This window comes from Poecilia reticulata, linkage group LG3, assembly GCF_000633615.1.
Source record: "Poecilia reticulata strain Guanapo linkage group LG3, Guppy_female_1.0+MT, whole genome shotgun sequence".
Taxonomy (NCBI): domain Eukaryota; kingdom Metazoa; phylum Chordata; class Actinopteri; order Cyprinodontiformes; family Poeciliidae; genus Poecilia; species Poecilia reticulata.
The window spans coordinates 23,084,696-23,101,116 of NC_024333.1; the positions used below are offsets into that span (position 1 = coordinate 23,084,696).

The 16,421-nt window shown below is 39.1% G+C and overlaps 2 protein-coding genes and 1 long non-coding RNA gene across 6 annotated transcripts in view; 1 reads left to right on the forward strand and 2 right to left on the reverse strand.

The window, feature by feature from the left end:
* Positions 1–3,250: 3,250 nt before the first annotated feature.
* slc25a44b (solute carrier family 25 member 44b) lies at positions 3,251–7,277 on the reverse strand. The gene is made up of 4 exons (XM_008405639.2): positions 7,089–7,277; positions 5,386–6,053; positions 5,084–5,211; positions 3,251–4,682 (listed from the first exon to the last, which is right to left on the reverse strand). Exons 2-4 carry the CDS (start codon positions 6,011–6,013, stop codon positions 4,491–4,493), a joined length of 948 nt encoding a protein of 315 aa, XP_008403861.1. The 5' UTR covers positions 6,014–6,053; positions 7,089–7,277; the 3' UTR covers positions 3,251–4,490.
* Positions 7,278–10,202: 2,925 nt separating this feature from the next.
* Positions 10,203–13,354, forward strand: LOC108166198 (uncharacterized). The gene is made up of 2 exons (XR_001776482.1): positions 10,203–10,944; positions 11,629–13,354. It is a non-coding gene; the product is annotated as an uncharacterized LOC108166198 (long non-coding RNA).
* The window catches only part of shf (Src homology 2 domain containing F), a 100,388-nt gene continuing 96,072 nt past the window's right edge, over positions 12,106–16,421 (reverse strand). For all 4 annotated transcript variants that reach the window (XM_008405635.2, XM_008405637.2, XM_008405638.2 and 1 more), the window contains one exon: positions 12,106–15,179. In XM_008405635.2, the coding sequence (XP_008403857.1) occupies positions 14,993–15,179 (187 nt within the window). In that variant the 3' untranslated portion in view covers positions 12,106–14,992. The remainder of the gene's footprint in view (positions 15,180–16,421) is intronic.

Genomic DNA, 16,421 nt, shown 5'->3' on the forward strand with positions numbered 1-16,421 from the left:
CTGAAAGCTGAATGTTGTTTTTATACATATTCCTCATATTAATGTTGCAGACACCCTTTCATTTTTACAACACTCTGTATCTCTTGGCGTTCTGATATAAATCCAGGTCATCAGGTAAATATAACTTCTAATCGGCGAAAGTCTAAGACCAAAGTGAACAACTTTCATCCTAAAGAACTCCATCCTCAAAAACATCATTGTGTCAACATTATTTCACAAACCAATGAACTTTTGTCATGTTTGAATTAGGTGATTATTAATAGACACTGATGATTATTTAAACTTAAAGTGGAGGCCGTCAGTGATCGTCACCTACAGCCAGACTGACTGCTTCATTTTACAAATTGGCAGAGTGAAGATGAATCTATGTCCAAACTTTTGATATTCGAGTTTAATATGAAAGCCGTCATTTGTTACTTTTTACAGGAGAAATAGTCTTGCTAGTCTGTCAGCAAACCATATTTACATACTTACTTTTATGAAGATTAAATGCTCCACCTTTAAAAAGAACTAGGGATTGTTTGAGCTTTGAGACGCAAAAAGGCAAAAGAGGAAAATGTCAACAAATTTTTATGGCTTAATGAAATCTACTGCCTCTGCGCTATCCATTATTTTCTTGAATTGACTTATCTAACAAATAATAATATACATATCAGCTCTGTGTTGTGTGTCTTGTTGGAACTTGATCATTCTTTTTGTTTTACTTTATTTATTCTTCACTGTTTGTGGAAACAGAAATCTCTGAAGTGTTTCACTCAGGAAGATTGATACCGCTCTAAGTTTCTTGCATAAATGCTCTTCAGTTTCTGGAGGAAACTGAAGATTCAATTAAGATTTTAACTGATCACCTTTTCACAGAATGCGCATAAAAAATACTGATAACCTTCTATGTAAAGCCCCACCGAAGGCAACAACAGAAGGTTGTTGACTAGTCTCATTAAAACATTTATTTTCTATGGCTAGATTCCTTTTCTCCCCTAAGCAGGTTTCCTATCTCTCTGCTCTATGTGCAACGATCTAACAAATCTACTTTATGGTTACAGTAAAAAGCCACATTTCAATGCAACTAAAGCTGCTGTAATGCAAAGAAAAGACTCCAAGATTTACATTTATGTGGAACTTGTATCTAATGCAGACAGATTTTTATGTGCATTCTTACTAGGGACTATAACGATTAGACACCAACATAAATAAAAAGCCCTCCTTTTAAAATCTGTTGGGTCTCTGGAGCTTCCTAAATCTCTAAACAGTCTTCACATTGCTCTCCTTCTTTTCCATCATTTTGGGGCCGATCTCTTGCACAGCCACCTTTACATCCCATGAGAATGAGGGGCCCTTCCTCTAACCCCGGCCAAGTCAGATTTGTTCCCTTTCTGACAGTCTCTCATCCATCTTTTTGACAAAGTGCCTCCCAGACATGGCCTGATAATTAAGGCACAGAGCAGAGAAGGGGGGCACTCTGTCATCCCACCAGGAACTGTCAGCGCGCCTCAAAGAGGGCCTCCCTGTTTGCTTCATTCATCTGTGGATTTGTCTGCCGGTCTCTGGGTGGTTTTACTTCCCAAAGAGGACATTTGAATGAAAAGGGGATTGTTTAAAAAAAATATGAAGTGAAACTTGGAGAAAACTAGAGTCGTGAAAGTGAAGTCTGCTGCCCTCTGTTGGCAAGTTAATGAAAGTTTTGTAAGAACGTTACTCTTCCTGATTTATAAGTCGTAAGCAGTTTAGCTTTAGAGTACAGTGAAGTAAAGGCATTATAAATGCAACAATAGGAGTATTTCAGAATCTTATACAGATGTTACATTTTAGCTAAAAAATATTTAAAGACTAAAATATTGACTAATTTTAGAAAATGTGTAAAAAAAAAACAAACAGACTAAGAACTGCAGATTTAAACTGCAGGTTAAAATAATATATGTCATTTCAAGTGCCACATCCGTTCTGTTAAACAGTTTGAAATCCTCTGCAGATGCTTTCATTTCAATTTCAAACCAGCATAATGAGATACGACCTTTGGTGTCAGGGAGTCACTTCTCATAAGATGTACGGTCGCCCCACGGTTATGCTCACATCAGAAAAACACATTAACAACACAGTGGCTCAATCTGATGTTTCCCCTCAGACCTTATCAGAAACCCCCCTGAGGACAGAATAGGAAGGAACATTATTGACTTTCCTCTAAAATATGCAGGATATCTTATATCAAACAAAGGCTATTTCCACTATTTCTTTAAGATTATTGAAGGTCAACAAGTTCAGGCACTAAAGAAACATTTTTTTTTTTAAATATGAAGTTCTGCGGAGTTCTTAGCAGGACCCAGTATCTTACTTGTAAAACCTTAATTCCACTCCTTACCCAGTCAGATAAGCTATGTAAAGAAAAGTAAAAATTTATGAGGCATCAATAATTTCAACTTTAGAATTTTTTTTTTTCAGTTTTTCTTTAGATCAGAGGCTCTCAGATGATCAGCCAAAGTTTGAGAAACACCATCACACCTTACAGATGAGATCACATCCTGAGCCAGTTTGATCCACTAACAACAAAAAGCAAGAGGCCCTTGGTTATTAACTTGTCTGTAAATGGTTGTTCTATAATATGCAATGTGTACAAATGTGTTACTGTTCGTATTGTACAGGTGAGCTTCTAAACAATGTTAGAAAATATATATTCTGAATTAAACAATCCATGCAGATAATCCAGCTAATGGCTTGTTAAACTCAGATAGGAGCAGAAAACTATTTTAATCATAGCCGATGTTTTTTTCTATATTTTAAGTCTGAAGGCCTTTATGAAATTCACCTAAAAGTGTTAGAGGTGGCATAACTGTATTACCTCAGCGTTGGTGAGAATCTCACTGCGATCCATTCCACACCACAGCAACAAACTAAACTGACAAAATTTGAACCAAATGCATGAATGAGTTTGGCTGCAAGTTGCCTGTCAGACCTGATTGGCTTAACAGAATATAAAAAGGGCAAAATGGAATATTTGTTGATATATTTTCCACTAGATACTGAGAAACGTCTCAAAATAATCTACAACTTGTCACACAGACAAACATTTTATAATCTTTTGCCAGTTTTAGTCAGTGATTATGTTAGTTACAAATATTTCAAACGTAGATTTAAGAATTTACAGACTGCAGGTAAAAGTTTACCAGGATCTGCTTTTGCATTCTGTAGAGTTCAGCAGCGACATCCAGCTAAAAATATGTTTACTAGTCATATGGTAATAATAAGAGACCAGAAATGTTGTTAAAACCACATGTATTTTAGAGCAGAGAGGCATCAACGACAGTTGCACTGGTCAATCACAAAAAATGAAAAACACTTTCAGTGATACTCGGAGCTGTACAAAAACAAAACAAAACACTCAAAATTGAAAGTTAGTATCATTTGACTGGAGATCAGCAAGTTGCAGTTCTATCGTCTCAGTAGTTCACAGAATCTCAACAAATCTGAATATAAAGAAATAAAGCCTGTGCAGTTCTGGCTTCAATTTAAAAAAAGTTTCTGCTAGTCGCACTAAAACCTGCTCTTACTTTCACTCCTTTTCAACAGCATCTAATTTATGTTACGCATAAAAATAGGATCATTTCTATAAATTAAGCGGACCATTTAAAATATAATCTCTCTTCTAAGCTGCAACACATTTTTCCTCAATGAGGACATTCATACAACAGCAGCAAACTGCATAAACAGCATTGAACCACAATAGTTTCACAAAATAACATCGACATCAAATGCTCTATGGTTATCACAGCAAAATGAAAATAAATTAGGTAAAATGAGTTCCTTTAAGATATACCAATCCACACATTTTGTACTGAAAAGGACAAAACGTTATTGCACTCAAATATTTCACAAAAGGGTAATGGTGTTCACTCAGAGTTGGACAGTTTTAACGAGCAAAACATTTCAATGACACAAACCTTCCTGTATAATAAAGACAGAAATTATAAACCCAGAATGATCACCAACACTAGGATAATATTCCTGAAAAATACTCATAAAATAGTGTACTTGTATATGCAACAGAGATGAAATGAAAACAAAGATTATCCAGATTTTTCATTGCCTTTTAAAAAAGGCAATTAAAAATAACAGTTTGGCAAAAAACAAAGAAAGTTAGTTGCTGCAGACGGTAGTTTGACTTTCTGAGCTGAACTTTAGTGAAAATCAGCTCTTTGCTTCAGGAGGACAACACAAACACAAGAGAATAGTCACACAAAGATGATTTCATCTCATCGATGAAGGCTGAACATAACAAAAATAAGTTTTTCCTACTGCTGGCATGGTGTTGACGTCAAACAGAAACAAACTTGTTCAGCTGCATCACAAACTGATCCCTTCGTCTTTACAGGTAACCAACTCAACTTTATCAATGCTATAAAGTTCCAATGTCGTTTTGTACTTGAAACAAATTCAGGAGGTCAAACATGAGGGTTAAAAAAATGGCACATGGTCCAAATACTTTCTGTTTCTTCTTTTTACCAGTGTCTTGAATCTACCAGCTCTGGTCGCAGGCTCAGTTTTTTCAGTGTCTCATAGCCAACCACCATGACGATGGCAGTGGGTGCTGATGAAATGATGCGGGCCGACAGTCCTTTGGTCAGTCCCCAGCAGCCCTCCTCTCTGATCAGCTCCCTGAACGTTTGATTGATCGAGGTCCTCCCTTCAACCTGAACACACATGATCAATCAGGAAACGCTTCTTATGAGGCAAGTGCTTTCATTATGCATTTTTGTGATGGAAGAGCTGCTGGTTTACTTGCATCAATATATTTTTTTTGAATGCAGCTGTATTTGTATGGTTGAATGAACCACTGTGTGAAACCAAAATCACAATATTCCCGTTTTCCCTAAATCAAGGTTTAATTTACATCACAATACAAAACCAATATGTCTGTTTTTTTATTCACTTACCAACCAAAGATTTCACAGGGACAAACTATGCTATTTTAATAAATTATATAACATGCTTTCAAAACTGAAACTAAAATTGCTGCGTCTGCGATTTCAGCCACTGTTCACACAAAAACGACAAAATAGATGCAGACAGGCAAATGACCAGTGACAACTACCTGTACTCTGGCTCTGACCACATCCATGGGGTTGGTGACAGTCGAGGCAGTTGCTGCAGCTAAAGGTCCAGCCACAGCCTGAAGGACCAGGTGGGGGCAGTCACTGGGAGCCAGTATGGAGAGTTGCTCTGTTGAACATCGCAAATAGACAGTTTATCACCTAAACCCGACCCAAAGCTATTAGACACAACTACCACTCTTCTGAAGCCCTGACAATGGAGACAGCACAAAGTTTAACATCTCTTCAGAGGTTTCTGAAAACTCCTGATCAGCAAAAATATATAGAAAGTAAAAATGCTTACCGGCATAAAAGTGATAGAAAGGCCACCAGGCGGCACTGTTTGGGATGTAAGTGAGTAACGAAGCCACATATCCCCTGTAGAAGCCCCTGAAGCCATCCGCAGCAAAAATCTGAGACACAATGTTCCTGGTTTGCCCGAAAAACCTGGCTGACTTCCTGTTCTCCGAGTTGGAACCGAGGCGGAAACGTGTGAGGTGCTCCCCCTGGCCCTGCATCATCAGCTGCTGGGACACAACATCTATGGGCACAGTGATGCTTTGAGCGACCAGGGAGGCAGAGCCCCCGGCCACCACCGACTTGATGGTATTGGCCTCAGAGTACTGGGAGACATACGTCCTCACCAGCTCGTAGGTGGTTATGTACGCCTGGCCTGAGACGATTGTGAAGGTGTTCACCATAAAGCCGCGGTACAGGCCTCGGACGCCCTCAGTCCGAAGGATCTTGAAGAAGGCATCGAAGGTCCCRCTGTAGAGAGATTTTCCCTTCTGCACCTGCAACCGTGTGCGGATCAGTGTAGCTGGGTAGACAGTGACCCGAATGGCCATCGTCATAAATATCCCAAAGGAGTAGAATTTCTTTTTATCGAGGTCCTCCCACTCGATGATTTGGATGTTCCCTTTCTGCTGCATCCTGCCAGCTGTGGTTCCCCCCTCATCAGACTGTAGCTGCCTGACAGCGGGGAAAACAAAAACAGTGGGTCAGAATCTACTTAAAGATATCCCACAACTACAAATCAATAAGGATTAAACAGCTGTTTAAAGATGTAACAGACAAGTATGATGTCCAAAAGCCAGATGAGAATCTGTGGCCCAACATTTTCCCCGTCAAATCTGTCTGAGCTGGAGATATTTTTTTTAGAGCAGAGTGGGGAATAATTTCACACTTAATAAATATTAGCCAGCTGTAAATATTTCTTAAGAAATATTGAAACAGAAATAGCCTTTATTGTCCCATAAGAGGGGGACATTCTATTCTATTCCCACTTTAGCATTGTTCAAAAAAAAAGCATTCAAGGGGCTGAATACATATGCATGCCACAATATTTAGCTTATTATTTGTAAATAAAAACGAAAACTAGGCATCTTACCTTGTTAATACTCCATTGACCCATTTAATAAAATACATTGAAAACTGTGGGTTAAAGACTTTAATAGGTATGAATACTTTAGTAAAGAGCAGTGGGTTGTAGTGCTCACAGCCTAACATTTATGTTTCATCCAGCATAAAATGGCATGCTAAAATAATCTAATAATCTAAACTGTGGCTTCATTTGGAAACAAATGCATCACTTATCTGTCACACAGGATCAAAGGTCAAGACTGGCTAAAGCTAACTTTGTAAAGGTAATTAATCAAACGGCTCTGGCCAACAGCAAACAGAGACGCGCTATTTTTATAACACTGTTTCAATAAAAGCCTGTTCTCCTGAAAAGTCCACAGTAAATATGGTCATGTGGGTTTCGGGCTGACCCTGGACTCCAAAGGACACAGCGTTCTCAAACCGGAGACGGACCTGACTGGTTTTTATCCAGTGACAATAGTTGCATATAGTGAAAGCGAGTTGAACAACCAGGAATCAACGACTTTTCTTACGAATAGCAGCTTTTTACCCGACGTATGTGTCCGTGTGTGTTCGCTGAAACCAAGCTAACTCTAAGATACAAACTGTTAGCATCACTGAAAATAAACACTAAGAAGTTCTTACCTCACCGGACATACCGTCTTTGACTTCTAAGTCATACTCTGAGAATAAATAAGACTAGAAATGACAGGTTTGGAGGGTAACAGAACTCACTAGAGTAGCTAAATAGAGATAACCTCTTTCCTTTGCTGTTACAGCTCTTCCTGCTTTCATTCAAACGCCATGCTACCCAATCGACCAATCACGGCCAAGCTTCTTCTTCGTTGGTATTCCACTGATACCTATGTAGTTTTATTTTGACGCACTACCGCCCCCGTCTGGTTTTACATGTTCTCATGTGCTATTGTCTTGTAACATGGATGATTTATCTGAAAACATATTCTGTTTCTGTAATTTTTCTTGATATTATATTACTAGATTCAATAACACATTTAAGAATTTTACAAACCTTTGTAAAATTTATTTCATGTTATGATGAAATTTGGGCTTTAGTCTTTTAGCATTGTCACTCAAACAGAATGTTACTTATTTATTTTTTAATATTTTTCTTTTTGTGTAGATCTAAATTTGTTATCTATGCCTGCTAAACCTTTAAATGTTGCACTGAAAGGTTCCAGCACTTGCTTGGTGAAACGTTTTTAATTAAAAAAAGGGGCAAATATTACATTTATTAATTTTTCTTTCCCGTTTTTGTAAACTGTTTTTAGAGACTTCCAATACCAATTCCTTCCTCTAAAATGTGTGATAAACAACAGCAGTCTGGGACAAAATACATCCACGAAAGCTAAACCTTAAGTTGAAAATAATCTTGAAACCAGCCCAGTTAGACATCCGTGACAGATGTTATAAACCATTATTATTTTCCCTCACCTTGTATTTTACCTCTCTTTTAGAAAAAATGCATAGAGTAAGGGATACAGTTCACTCAAAGTCAGCAGAATTGAGAGGAGCAATGAAAGATGGGGGTAAAAAATGTATGCAGCAACTTAGTTTTTATCTGTTTATTGGCAGAACGTTTTCGTTTTCTTTTTCTGAATCACAGATAACTTTCAATCATTTTTCTTTGAAAATGTGTAAAGAGTGGAGTCCAAGCCTCTGTAACAAAGTGATTTGAATTTTTTGTATTGCTCCAGTCAGCCCTGAGTTTACTATAAATAATTTAGTAAGAATTCAGCAATGTTCAGAACTCCTTCCTGAAAACCTACTTTTTTTTTTTTTTTTTAGCTTTTTATAATAACAGTGACACAGCCCAGATTTCAGTTGGCAGTGGTCAGTTGTGATGTACTCTACAGTCTTCTCCTCAAGTGAACAAAGCAACTATAACTCCCCATTGTGATCATTTCATTGATGAGATAATGATGCTAAAAGGTCCCCAGGTTATGTCTAAAAAAAAAAAAAAGACTATTTGTTGGGTTGTGTTCACCATTGGCAGCTCCAGCATCAACTGTTCAGGGACATGGAGGACATGGAGCTGCTGCTGAGGGCGCTGGAGGCAACAGATGGCAGTGTCCAGACTGCCCTCAGGCTCATATTTGCTGGAGGTCTCAAGACTCAAAATCCATATCCCACTGACACAACAAGAGCAGAAATACATGGTGAAGATGTCTAAATGCCAACAAATAATGAGGAAATTACATTTTACACCGTGTGGTTGTTGCACCAGGGCACCATTCAATTTTAATTAATGAACAGAACAGTTAAAACGAAGCTCCACAGGTCTTAGAAACAGATTCGTTGTTTTCAGTGATTATAATTACTAATGTGACAAGTTATAGGAAAATATGCAGGCGATGTAGTCCCCCAACATGTACACTAGATGGCAATGTAGTTGTTCACCAAAACAAACATGTCAGTATTATCTTTTTTTTGTTTTTCTTTCCCAAATTTAAATTTACGTCCTTGACGTACCCTCTGCTGAAGCGTTTGGTGATGAATTTTTTTTAATCATAGCTTTGTTCCTCATATTTCAAAGAGGACATCGTGATTATCCAGCTTGGGACATAAAAGCTGCACAGATATGCTGATAGCTTCATTACCATCCGCTGAGATGTAACTCTCATTGTTAGAACACTGTAACCATTAGCTGAACCCTCTTTTTTTCAAACCCCCTCCCAGCCTTATTACAGACAGATACATTTGCTTTGTCTTGTTGTCTCCCATTTGGGTATTTTAGGGGAAGACACAGTACGTCCCCCCCCCCCATTCTCATGACTTTCCACAGCCCACCATCCTCCATCTACAGTAATTGCCCTGCTTAGTTTTATTGCTGCATCTGTGAATGTGACAGCTCAATCAGTGGATTGGCCTTTCATGAACACGGCACCCAAACAGCGCTTTGTGTCCGTCTGTCCTTGTTACTATTTTTTAGTAGGCACCTGCGGGCAATTTCCACCTCAAACTGCCTTCAAGGGTGTTTTAAAAAACAAGATATTTCTATTGTGCTGAAGCAAAAAGTGTCACCGCTTCAATAAAAGCAGTAGAGAATAAAAGCAACGCCGGCTTTCAAGCAAATTAAAGAGGAGACAGATGTGGTTTCTCTGCGAGACACTAGCATTTAAACTAAGCAGATAAAATATATAGACCTGCTTTCTAACACTTCAGTCGCTGTTAAGCTTTGAAAGCAGATGCATCATTAAATACAATGTATATCCAGGGTAGCATATCACTTACATGCTTTTCAGTACACCGACTGACTCTAAGCAGAGCCTTCACACTATTGTGGACAATTTTCTGAGCCAAATTACATTACAAAGTTGTCTTGGAGATCCATAAATGGTGCACCGAACACTATTGTGGATGTGATTGTAAAGACTCTTTGACACACCACATCAAGGTCCATTTTGTTTCTGAATGTAAGACTGCAGATGATTGTGTGTGATCTGATAGATACGGATCAACATCATGGAGGCTCTTTTTACCTGTTTCTTTTCTTAATCATCTGAATACGAAAATCTTGACTAACTCCAAAAACATTTAATTAGTGTGTTCAACTAAACTGGTGCAAAAAGATGTTTTAGTGGTTACAATAGGATAAAACATTCAAATGTTAATTTTGTAAGGCTAAAATTACACGTAATCATAGAGGACTTATATAGAGTTTTGTCACACTTTTACCTTGAAAAAGTGTGACAAACTGTGTTTTGCCTTTCCAATGAACTTTTGATTATAGAAGTTTTCAGTAATTCTGAGGAGACAATAATTGAGAGTTAGAATTGTCCAGCATGTTTTCGTCAGTTCTATGATGTTGCTTGAATGATAGATGGATCATTTTGAAAGACCACTTGTGGGCAGAGGCAGGAAGCGGCATAAACAAGAAGCGTCCCTTATGAATCAATCCCAGTGTTTTGAACTAGGCCCAGTTCTGCCCAATTACTCCCATGGCACCTGGGATTTTTAGATAATGAGCAAGGGTCCTGCACTCTGTCATTACTGGCAGCATAGCGGGCCAGAGGAAATAATCAGCGCCAGGCGTGTTGAAATTGTGAGGAAGCTTGTCTAATCAAGCCTCCACAGACATGCAGAACAATGCAGACACTCTTCTATGTGGATGGAATCCTCAAACATCTCAAAGCAGGAGGAAAGGATCGGGTTAGCATAATGGCCTCCGTACGCTTTTGTCTCTCTGAAAGAAGGCAACTCATGTGACGTCAGGTCTGTCACCTGAGATTGGTTTCCACTGGGTATGACTGAACAGAATATGAAATGCGGTTCCGTTAGATACAAGGCTGTTTTGTACCCTCATCGCCCACTCATTGCTTTCAAGCCAGGCTTCTTATTCTTTCTGCCTCTTTTTCAACACTTACTTTGTCCACAAAGCTTCTTTGATGCATTTTATCCCAGGTACTTTAACCCCTTGATGGAGTTTCTCTGGAAGAGAAAGAGACTGCAGCAGAGTGCAGGGCAAAGACTGCACTTCAAAGTAAGTCTGAAATACCATCCCTAGGTTTTGTTTTAACTGAAGTTGATGATTTAATTGAGTATTGTGAAATTCTTGGCAAAATCTAAAATTACAGTTTCTATTTCCATTGATTTTTGACGTTTGTTTTCTTCTTTTTATTTTTTAAGTTTTGTTTTGCTTAAACAGAGAGAAAATTAAAATTCAATATTGCACACAGTCAAATTAACAAATAAATTCTGGGGTTATTGTGCGAGCCAACTTTGAGGTTTGTGCAGCACAGGTTTCTGCCAACAATCACAGAACTGGAAATGCTTTCATCAGCCCCCTGCGTGTGCTCCTTCCGCATGTCAGCCAGCTGCGTTCTGGCCAAAATGTGTTGGTAAAAACTGCTTTACCGTCACAATACAGTGGTTCCAAAAGCAATCACAGAGAAGGAGGCAAGGGACTTAACTGTTTAAGCTGCCTTCAGCTGTAATGAGCGCTAAACTGCCAGCCTTTAGGTGAACAGTGGGGCTGTGTTTGGTGACAAACGAACGCATTGAAAATAGATTTTACTGCTGCTGTATTGCAAAAGTAAACTGAATATTTTGTTTTAGCATTGTTGCAGACTGGGGAATGCAGAAGTAAAACTAAAAAGCCTTATCTCACCACTGTGTATTTGACACTACTCAAGCAGTTAGTGAAGTTTTTTTTTTTTTTTTACAGGAATCTATTATGCTTCCTTGAAGAGGATTCATAAGAAGAATAAATAACACACAACCTATTGACCAATTGGGAGACTTCTGAAGGCATTTATAAGTTTTGGATACTGTGATAAAAACAGTTTCTTTCCTCTCCAAGTTAGACACTATTTTGCCTTAGTCTAAATCCAAATAGAAGACTTGGTTGAAATGTGACAATTTGTGAGCCAGATGAATAGCAACAAACTTTTGCAAAGCACTGAATATAACCTGTATAACCTGGCAGCAACAAGGATTAATAAACAACAAGTGGCTGAATACTGGTGCTGGATTCTGTCCTTGATTCAAACCGTGGTTCATCTTCCCTAAATATTGAGAGGCTTCACCATGGTAACCAGTGCTGGTAGAGATACTGGAGGAGGCTTTTCCCTCACAAAATAATTTTCTTCTGATGTTGTTGTGTGAGGGTTCAGACAGGAAAAACACAATATCATAGTACATGTTAAACTCATAAACCCAACTTTATTTATTTTGCACCATGATGCCTCTACGTCCCCATTTAATACATTCAGTATATACATTTGGCCATGGGGGACTTTACAGAGATGCGTTACACTAGTGCATACATACGTGGCACGAAAATGTACACAAGAAAAACTCAGACATGCCACGTTACCACGATAAAGCAATAACAAGAGAGAAGACCCGGGGCGAGTCAATGGCTGATGTACGCAGACACACACGCGCATTCACACACCCAGTTCATGGCTTTATGCATGCACAACAGCTTTTCAACACACACACACACACACACACGCGCGCGCACACACACACATAACCTTTAAGACACTTCCGATGGAGAGAGGGGCTCTTTCAGGTTTCTATAATAGAAATACAAGGATGTTAAGAATGTCTCTGCTGACTGCAGCAAATTCCTCTCCCTCATCACAACTCCCTTCCCTCCAACTCCCTTGTTCTCCAGCTCCACTACAAGTCTCCTTTCCTTTTTCCCAAAGCTAAGGCCTCTCAGCAGGCAGTGCTGCCATCATACATGGGCTCTTTCCTTTAGTAGAGTAGTACTCATCAGCAGCAGGAACTAAATAAAGAGCCACTTCTATCATAATCATATCTGCTAAACCCTGAACATTCGCGACAAAAAAAGACATGATACATAGTTTATCTTAAAATTAGCTTTCTATCTTCAGATATCTTCTCTCAAGAGAACACAGGTCCACAATGACAACATACTATTCCTCATTAAAGCACAAAGACACACCCTCAGAATGCAACGTCTGTCTGCCCACTTCCGACGCCTCTAACCGGGTCACTCTCCCGATTACGTCTCCTCCTCCTCCTGCCGGACCTATTGTACCATCATAAGCTTTTCACTGAGGCACAAACTCCACCCAGTTTCCCCTTTTAATGACTGCAGTTTACAGTTGCATAGCACACAGCAGGAGTAATGGTGAAAGCCAAAATGTATTCTACTTTTAAAATAAATTGTTTCAGATATCTTGGGTCATTTCCAGCCTAAACCATTTTGCTGTTACGTGCTCAATAAAGCACTATACAGTACTTGAAACATGCGTATTAGACTACATTTATGATGTCACGCTTTGAACAAATCCATGTGCTCTGTCATAAGAATGATTTTTGGTTTGGGACAAAGTAGAAAGATTGGACCAAAAGCCTAACAGTGCTGCTTTGAGGTGCTAAAAAGATACATAACAAAAGTAAAAAAAAAAAAAAAAGAAGAAAAAAAAAATCACCTATAAGTGCTTCTTTTTAGAATTTAGAGGTGAAACAAAGATCTAGCATCCAGAAATGTTTGAGCACAAGCAGTAAGCAGGTCTCTGCAGGGTTAGACTGAATGTGAACACATTCTCTTGCATTTAAACAGTGTACAGGTGGACATCTGAAGGTTTTAATGCAAAGTGGTAGCATGATCGGCTAAAGGAAGGTGTTCAAATGGTTCGGATAGGCAGTGCTGTGATTGATGTGTCGGCCGGGTGGGTTGGTGGGTGGGCGAGTGCTTGACAACTTTGTTGGACATGTGTCTCAGAGGCAAGCGTGCACTTAGCAGGGCAGGAGACAAGAAAACAACGCAAAGTTCCTAAAAACCCCAAGATTCCATCAGAACAAGGAGGGCGAACAGGTTGAAGCGGAAAAACGTCGGTAATAATTACCCAGAATAAATAACAGTCACAGAACAATCGCTGAAAGCAGGATTGGGAAATTAGCTGATCTAAGCTGACTTATTTGACCCCATGCATTATAAGGCATTAAGCAAACATTTGTTACTGACATCACATAGTATTTATAACAGTGACGATACATACATTTCCTGATCTGAAACAAAAAGGCTTGTTCTTATAATTCTGATCATTTTTATAAAGAAAGAAAAAAAAATATGTTCCTAAAACCAACGACACAGTTTTAAGGTGATTGGGAATGTCACAGGGAGAGCAGTTCGATGTCCCATTGTACCTATTGATCTGCAGATGGGGGAATGAAATTGATTTTCTGAGGTAGACAATGCAGGCATATTTCATTCTCCCCCATGCAAAGCCATTCCACGCAGGGGTAGGGGGATAATTTGGTCCATTTGGACAGGCTCCGGTCTCCAGCCTTGGCCAATTTTACTGTGTCAGATGGGTTGACCCATCCATCATGCTTTTCCTGCCTGTCTCACCATCGTGGTACTTACATTGTCACTGGCGTGATACACCCACCCAGTGATGGATAGCAGACAACATGCACTATGACAACATAGAGACATCAGTCTGCTCAGCTCGCAGGCCTGTTGTTTACCCGCAGCTGGGGATTCATACCCGGTCACGTTATTCAATATCTGGGTTGCTGCGCAAGGTCTGCGTGGACAATATTGTGCAACAGGCATCATAAATGTTGTCGCCCTTGTTTTCTCTTCAAGTCCCCTTTGAAATAAAAGTAAAGCAACAACAGTGCCTATCCAAATGAGACGCTCAAACAGCTGGAACAGGTACAATAGTTTAGGAGAAAAGACTGACCCCAGTGACCAATGATGTGTTGTACCTCTCTTTTCTTTGAATGTTAAGTGCTATGAGCTCTCAGCTCAACAATTACTGAAATGATGCTCATCAGATAATCAGTCTCCAATGTGATAAGAGTACGTCCGCATAAATAAAACACAACAAAGTAATAAAAACATCTGGAATATTGAGTCTGTTTGTATGATAGTATGAAAGTGGCCTTCGAAACCCGTTTGGAATCCGTCAGCCAGTGAGGTGAGTCAGAATCAGCAGTTTTGAATGCCGATGTTCATGTTCCCGTGATTTCAGCCCAGAGGCATGAGGACGGGCCCAGTGAGTCCTGCGTTGGGTCGGACGCCTGCCACATGCCCCACAGCACTATAGTGTCCTGATGCCTACGGGGTACAGCAGGGACATGTGTTCAGCCCCCTTAATGGGCAGCTTGCGGCTTGAGTAGAAGTGTATGATCTCAGGTACGCTGTCGAAGGGGCCACTGTTCTGGCCCAGGATGTACTTGTTCTCCTTGGTCCGTGACAGTTTCATGTGCATGAAGCCCTGGCTGCTCCTGGACACAGACAAGGGAAAAAAAAAAAACACAAACCGTTAGCAAGTATACAACAGAAAATCTTTTAGACTGCCCAGCACTGAGATTAGAAATAAATCACATACATTCATGGCTTAAAACATTAATGAGATAAGGGTAGAAAGAATAGAGCTCTCTGTGGATCATCTCTTCCTGATTGGCACCTGCTTCTGTTTTTATATCCAAAACATAACAATGCTCTAAGAGCCGGATTACCTCTGATAAGGTCGGGGCCACCTGGGGCGCAGACTAAAAGGGAAGGATGCTTAAGGTCCCTAGAATTCAAGCAGCACATAAAGATTGGGCTGATGAACCCCTTGGATAAATCACTTAAGCTACAGCAATAATGGCACAGCAAATTAAAAGCCCCCAGCGTGCCAGGAGCTTTGGATCAATACATTTTACAGTGTGCCAGTAATCTGCTGCCTAAAAATAGAACATTTTTTGAGCAGTGTGGGAGGTGTTAAGTAATGCAACACTAGGCTTTAGTGAAGGAAAATACATAAATGTTTCCTATATGCAACAAAAATATGCATTATGAGAATTTGTCCTTGCACAACACTTCAACATAAAATCTCTTTCAATCATCGAATGCTTCAAATTAAACTCAGACATATTGTAGACATATTGTAGACATGTGTTTAACATGATCTGAAATGGGGTTTTTTCTACCTCACTGAACTTCCACCTCATCTATTCCATGTTTTTTCTTCTTATTGGAAATGTAAGCTCTGGACTTAAAAAAGACAGCAGAGAAAATTACAGCGTTTGTATTAGGGAAAATAATAAATGACAGAAAAAGGAATAGGGATTATGATAATTCATAAAGCAATCCAATAAGCAAACAATAGATGAAAGGATTGGTGGATTTTTTCCCAGTACTCCTCTTTTTCCATGCTTATGTAGACTTGGAAAACGCTTCAATAGTGTCATACTTTTACAACTTTTAAATTAATTCTCCAACACCTATTTTTTTTCTACAAAAGGAACACAATAAAAATTTTGCTAAACATACTATTTTAAAAAGATGTCGTGAATCTAATATATTTTTATTGAAGGATATCGAATCCTTGGAAAGTCACTGTTTTACTGTAAGACTACAGAGCAGGCATGTTTAAGGTGCTAAATAGCAGATATATGGTGTATTTATGAAGAAAAAAGGAATGGGTGATTGCTTTATACGAGAATCAAACAGGCACATATTTCTGATATGTGATATATATA